General features: G+C 32.5%; 1 protein-coding gene across 1 annotated transcript; it reads left to right on the plus strand.

Annotated features, from left to right (window-relative positions):
* Positions 1-4,246: 4,246 nt before the first annotated feature.
* On the plus strand, positions 4,247-6,252 carry LOC127093375 (alpha carbonic anhydrase 7). Its single transcript, XM_051032298.1, has 7 exons — positions 4,247-4,380; positions 4,466-4,683; positions 4,797-4,903; positions 5,260-5,374; positions 5,445-5,609; positions 5,806-5,859; positions 6,000-6,252. The coding sequence occupies exons 1-7, from the start codon at positions 4,278-4,280 to the stop codon at positions 6,078-6,080; spliced, it is 843 nt and encodes a 280-aa protein (XP_050888255.1). The 5' UTR covers positions 4,247-4,277; the 3' UTR covers positions 6,081-6,252.
* The last annotated feature ends 493 nt before the right edge of the window (positions 6,253-6,745 follow it).

A 6,745-nucleotide genomic window follows, 5' to 3' on the forward strand; every position in this document is an offset into this window, starting at 1 on the left:
TTTTGTACATACTCATATCGAGCCAATATGGAGTTTTTAACTGAATATCCTCCTAACTAAACCAAGGTCTTACACAGGCTAACCATGAACCAAACCAAGATTTTACACCAAATTGATCTCAAACTCAATTGAGCTTTTACATCGGGCTAATCTCAAGAGCCGATAAGAAGATTTTTCACTAGTTATCATCAAGAATCCAGAACGAAAGCTTTTCCTTAAGTATCTAAACTGAAGAACCAAATGGAGACTTAATACTAAATACCCATAAAGAGCTATTAACAAGTTTAGCTCCAAATCCAAATAAACACTTCCTAAGTAAGAAATATCAACTCAAGAGGAAAACTAAATCATGGTGAATTCACAATATTACCCTTTATAGAATAACTTCCTCAATTAAACACATGAACCTTTCTCAAAGAACTATGGTAGATTTTATGTGAAAGAAAGAGAAAAATATTTTAGACAGAGGGGGATAGAGGAAGGTGAGATATCTCACATTTCTGGATGTGAAAAACAGAAAGGGAATGCTTCTATTTATAGGCTAAATGATGGTTCAAAAAAGAAAATGATCCATGGGCTAAATTAATTATCCAATTCATTGGTTCTTTAAAATAATAAGTTATATGACCTAAATAATATATTAATTAATTCCTTAGAAAAAAAAAAGACCAAATGTAAACAACAAAAGTAACTACAATGTAGCAAAAAATGAAATTGAATAAACAACAAAAACAACTCATCCTTAATAAAGTTATCCTTAAAGAAATCAAGCTCATTTGTTTCAGCGAAAACTACAACTAATGCATTAGGATTGTGAAATAGAAAACTCTCGAGATCATGCTAATACTGAACTGTGAACATCCAAGGAGGTGAAATCAACACCATAAAAACCCTTATGATACATTTACCCTTTATAAAGAACAAATCCATGAAGTCATTAAATGATAAACGCATTGGCAAACCAGAAAAATAACCCCAATTATTACCATCAGCATAAATATGTTGATGATTCAGAAACTAAACAGCATCACCATTATCATTCAAAGTCCTTTGTTTTGTTCCGCTTTTAGAAATAGTCACTAATTTACCATTGTTATTAGTGTTTTTGTGAGGTGAAAATGAAACTCTCTTAACGAACGATTGACCCCATAATTCTTTCAAGGAAAATGATTTGAGAAGATGCACGTCCTTGATCATTATTACCCTCCAATCTTATATATATATATATATATATATATATATATATAATATATATATATATTATATATATATATATATATATATATATATATATATATATATATATATATATATATATATATATATATATATATATATATATATGATTTTGCCACCATGGTTAATAGGAGGGCTCCATCATTTATGTTGGAGGGTACCAGTGGTAGCGGTGATGCCAACACTCTAGCGGAGATGTACGCCACCATGTACGAACTACACCGTTAGAATCAGACACTAAAGGACAATGTTCACAACATCAGACAACACCAACAAGAGTATAATACCCTAGAGGGGATTGAAATGTTAGATCCTTAACCACTCTCAGATGAGATATGAGAAGCGCTTGTCCATGAAGGATTCAAACTACCCTCGCTAGACAAGTTTTATGGACGCAATGATCCCTACGAACACGTCGCCTCTGTGAACACACTTGTGACCATCATTGGAACACCTGACTCCTTGAAATGAAAATTCTTGTTTGGCACTTTTAGGGACGTCGCACTACGATGATATATGGGTCTACTTCGAGCCTCCATCACCAGTTATCAAGAGTTGGTAAGAAAACTTATGCATCAGTTCACAACCATCAATCATAGGAAGGTGTCAACCAATGTTCAATATACGGCAGGGCCCATCAGAGTCACTGGGGGACTATCTTGTTTGGTTCAACAAAGCTAGCATCAAGGTCATTCCCCCTAAATTAATAAATTTTATGCTGAAATTTAAAAATAGGCTCAAGGCGGGACATTTCAATGAGTCTCTCGCCCATAAGCTCGTACTTTTGCTAGAAGATATGGTTACCCGAGCAAAATGTTACAAAAAAGGAGACGAGAGTGGCGTCAAGAAGAAGGCTCAAGACGTCAAAGAGTGTGTCCCCAACGCCAAAGCTTCACACTACTAGAGAGAGAGTAATTATACATCTCTCGTCAAAGGTAAGACTACGTTCAAGAAAATTGGCAAGGAGACAAAGAACTTCACATCCTTGAATGCTCGGTGTGAACAACTCTGGCGTGAGGTTCTCCACGTACACAAAATTCCACGCCTTTAATTCCAAAGATAGAGGTAATGGGTACAAAACAGGTAGATGACACAATTTCTATAGATTCAAAATACACCATATTGAGGATTGTTGCCGACTCAAGAAAGAAATCGAGTGATTGGTCCAGTTTTCATGAGAGAGAAGACACGTGGAGTCTCGGGCGGCCAATGTGAAGGAAGCATCCCAAGGCAAGGGAAGAAAAGGCATACACCGTATGCTTAACACCATTGTAAGAGGACTCACCCAATATTGAAAAGGTCACCTTCAGTTGGAAGACTCTCACCAAGATGAGTGACTCACCCCATATTAAAAAGGTCGTCTTCAACTGAGAGACCCGTCAAACATTCAAAAGGTCTGCCCAAGCTAAAGGACCCACCTCTCGAACAAAAGAAACCTTAAAAACACTATACTATTTATAAGTCATCGTGCTTGAGGGAATGTGTAGTGTTATATTTGTGAAAGTCCCAAACAGAGACGACTTCAGGGTTTCCGCATAGAGTGAGGTCCCCCTGGCGACATCCTCATGGAACACAGGGGCTCGCCATCGGGACATATGACATGTATAATACAATATCCCCCGTAATTGATATGTAAAGGAGTCATACTACGACCCCCTGTTAAATAGGTAGGCAACAATCTCTCCTAGTCGCGAGAGAGCAATTACTTCCTCTGAGAGTTTTCTAAACCTTAGGCCCAAGGGCCTTTATAAATACTTCTCCCCTAACAGAGAAAGGGACAAATCATAACTTACATCCAACACTAGAAGCAATACACTAACATATAGAGCTTTTAACCTCACGTGAGTAGGACATGTATAACCAAAGTAACCTCACCATATAGGACTTCTCGCCGCCGTTGGAAAGTCCCCACCACCACAAATTATTATCAAGCTACTAATGCCACTAAGAACCCCTGCCCTTGCAGGGGTAACATGCACACTTGTACTTTTTGACTATTACGATGATATAAGATTGAAAGATCACACTCGTCACATGTACCAAGTGGGAGATTCTTAGATTATTTTATTAATTCATTAAATATGACCCATGTGAATAATAATTTGATTTTAAATAAAAAATGACCTATGAAATTTTTTATTTTGAATTCAAAATAAAATTCAATTTTTTCTCCTCTCTCCCTTTTTAACTGTTGACCATTAAACGGTCTATCAAATAAACACCTTTGAAAAAACAATGTAACACATTTTCTTTCTTCTCACAAATAAAAAAAAATGATAATATCTTTGTCATCAAATGAAAAGAAATAAAGGAGAGAACAATTTCATCTAAGAACACTAACAAGAAATCCACATCATAAATCCGAGTACGATTTATTAATCTCTTATAGAATTTATCAAAATATAAAAATCATAATATCAAGATGTTAAATAAATTTGAATAATATTTAATTGTTATTTCTTTATCATAAAACTTTTTTAAAAAATCATCTATTTCAAATGGTTTGACTTTTTATAATTGAATATATTATTTTTTATTGTTTTATTATAAAAGTGATTCACTAAACATTAAATAAATAATAAAAAGTATGATCTATTAAAATTTTAAAATATGTATGATAAATTGAATTTATCCATATTTCGTAATAAGTGGATTGAAGTTAATTTATAAAAAATATTTTAAATATTGAATATATATTTGTGCATGTATGGGAGTTCGAGGGTCTACCCTCCTTAAAAAAAGTATATTTAGCTTATAATTATTTAGGAAGTAACTAATTAATTACTAAACTAAAATCTAATTTAACATTTTATTATTAATTCTTGGTCAAGAAATTTGACTTTTAATTAATTTGATCAATAACCCTTAAAACTTTTAATTGATAAATAGATTACTTAATTAAATAAAAATATCCACGTAATATTTAGCTTAGAGATATGAACGAATAATAGAATATTCAATACATCTTTCTCTATATATATCTTACATTATTCATTCAAATTTTAAAGACAAAATATTCCACTCATTTTGTCTTAAATATCATGAAGCACAAGATACTACTCACAAAGTTCCTTTCAAATATGTTGATACTAATAACTATCCTACTCCTTTCAACAACAACATGGACCATTGCAGAAGAAGTTGGTAAGGAATATCAAATGTTTATTTGTTTGTTTTCCCTCATCAATAATTTCATATATAGTTGTATGATTTGAGTAATTTTGTGCAGAGAATGAGCTTGAATTTGATTACATAAAAGGGAGCAAAAAGGGTCCTTCACATTGGGGTGAATTGAAGAAGGAATGGGCAGCATGTAAAAATGGAAGAATGCAATCTCCAATTGATATGTCAAGTCACAGAGTGAGGATAGTTCCAAAGTTAGGAAAATTAAAGAAGAACTATAAGCCTCATAATGCTACTCTCAAAAATAGAGGTCATGATATTCAGGTAACTAATTTACCCAAAAATTCATTCATCTTTTCATTGATAATCATTTTTTTTTCTTAAGCATCATTAATATTTGAGTAAAATATACTAAATTTGTTTATAAATGATTGTAGGTGAAATGGGAAGGAGATGCAGGATCAATAAATATTAATGGGACAGATTTTTTTCTACATCAAGCCCACTGGCACTCACCTTCTGAACACACCATCAATGGGAGAAGGTTTGTCTTTGCTTCAAAATATTCATTCATATTTATCAGTATTTTATTAGCAAAACCGAATTATATAACTTATAAATATGATTTTATTTGTGTCGCATGCGGGCAAGAACTAACTTTTTAAAATATTTGATCATTCAATTCAATATGATTTAATATTTATACAATTTTATTATCAAGACTGAATTATTAAAGTTAATAATACGATTTTATCTGTGTCAAATGTGTGGTCAAGAAGTAACTTTTTTTTCGACCATCGATCTCTTGATATCATAATCTAGTCAGTTCGATTATTGAACCAATTTTTTAAACAATGACTATGTGATATTTTTTTGTGTGTACTGAATTTAAATATATAGATATGACATGGAGGTACACATGGTTCATGAAAGCTCAAAAAGAAATGGGAAAAGCAAGATAGCAGTTGTTGGACTTTTATATAAAATTGGTCGACCAGATCCTCTTCTCGCCAAGGTAACATTATTTTTAGAGTTTATTTTTCAAACTCCTGCAGAACTCTTAAATGCTTATTTACTTGTTTCAGTTGTCAAAATACATAAAAAGAATGGTGGATGTTGAAGCAGAAAGGAGTATTGGAGTGATTGATCCTTTCAAAATCAAGTTTGATGGAAAGAAATATTATAGATATATAGGTTCTCTCACTATTCCTCCTTGCACTCAAGGTGTTATATGGACTATCAATAAAAAGGTACTGTTCATGACAAAAACTAATGTATTTTCAAAATTGAATTACTCTAGCAAAATAATAGATTTTCATGAATGTGGAAAAACTGATTTACGACATATTCTTTAAATTCTTGAAGTATACAAACAAAAAATATATATATAAAGTTTTTCAATTTTTAATTTTAGTGATTGAACCTATATACTTGAATCTTTATCAGATAAGAAGTGTGTCAAGAGCACAAATGAAATTATTTAGGGAGGCTGTTCATGATGTAAGTATTCTAATTCGCTTTTTTTGACAATACACTAATACATTATAATAAATATTCTTGCGATTTCTTTTCTGTTTTTGCTCAAAAGCATTTTCATTTGAAAAATAAAACATGGAAACTAATTTTCATTTTCTATGCAGCATGCAGAGAGGAATGCCAGACCGATACAACTCCTGAATAAAAGGGAGATACATTTATATGGACCAAAATCAAAGGAGTGATTTAGTAACACATTTTCCTTTCTCCTACCGAAGCTAGTCTCATGATGTTTTTAGTATTATGTCTTATTAGATGTCATTTTTCCAATTCATTTTGCATTCTAATGTTGTTTTTATTGGAAGAATACATATAAGTGTTTGAAATAAATCAACAACAGTTGTATTTGTAGAAGTACATCAATGTTATTCCACTAGGTGTAAGAGCATTGAATCTCAGTTGATTTGTGAATGATTTTTCTCCCCATATTTTTTGGGGGGATTTATCCGTTTATATAATCCCCCGAGCCTCTCAGTATTAAAAGTTCATTGAGGATCAATAAGATAATTGCTCATGATTGAATTTTTCTCTTATTAGGGATTGGAACCACTCGTTATTGCAAGATTTACGACATATTGCGCCAAATAGTAAAAAATGTGATATATAAGCATTTAAGTGTGAACATTCCTATTAGAATACTTTTTTCCACAAAGGCCGATTCGATCCTTGAAGTTGGTTGATCTTGCCCCATTAAGACTGCTAGTTTATCAGCCCGTGGCGGGCTCATGATAGTATTTTACGAGCTCTTGATAAACTTGGACGAGCTCTCGATACTTCGGAAAAGCTCTTCATACTTTGGGTGAGCTCTCAGTACTTTGGGCGAGCTCTTGATACTCTGAGGAAAATTCGT

This window comes from Lathyrus oleraceus, chromosome 6 (genome assembly GCF_024323335.1).
Source record: "Lathyrus oleraceus cultivar Zhongwan6 chromosome 6, CAAS_Psat_ZW6_1.0, whole genome shotgun sequence".
Taxonomy (NCBI): Eukaryota; Viridiplantae; Streptophyta; class Magnoliopsida; order Fabales; family Fabaceae; genus Lathyrus; species Lathyrus oleraceus.

What these genes read in the sequence shown, in the direction of transcription:
- LOC127093375 (XM_051032298.1), top strand. Translation starts at nt 4,278, where the DNA reads ATGAAGCACAAGATACTACTCACAAAGTTCCTTTCAAATATGTTGATA. An exon ending in CACACCATCAATGGGAGAAG is followed by an intron (nt 4,904 to 5,259) that starts GTTTGTCTTTGC and finishes TTAAATATATAG; the next exon opens with ATATGACATGGAGGTACACA. An exon ending in TTAGGGAGGCTGTTCATGAT is followed by an intron (nt 5,860 to 5,999) that starts GTAAGTATTCTA and finishes TTTTCTATGCAG; the next exon opens with CATGCAGAGAGGAATGCCAG.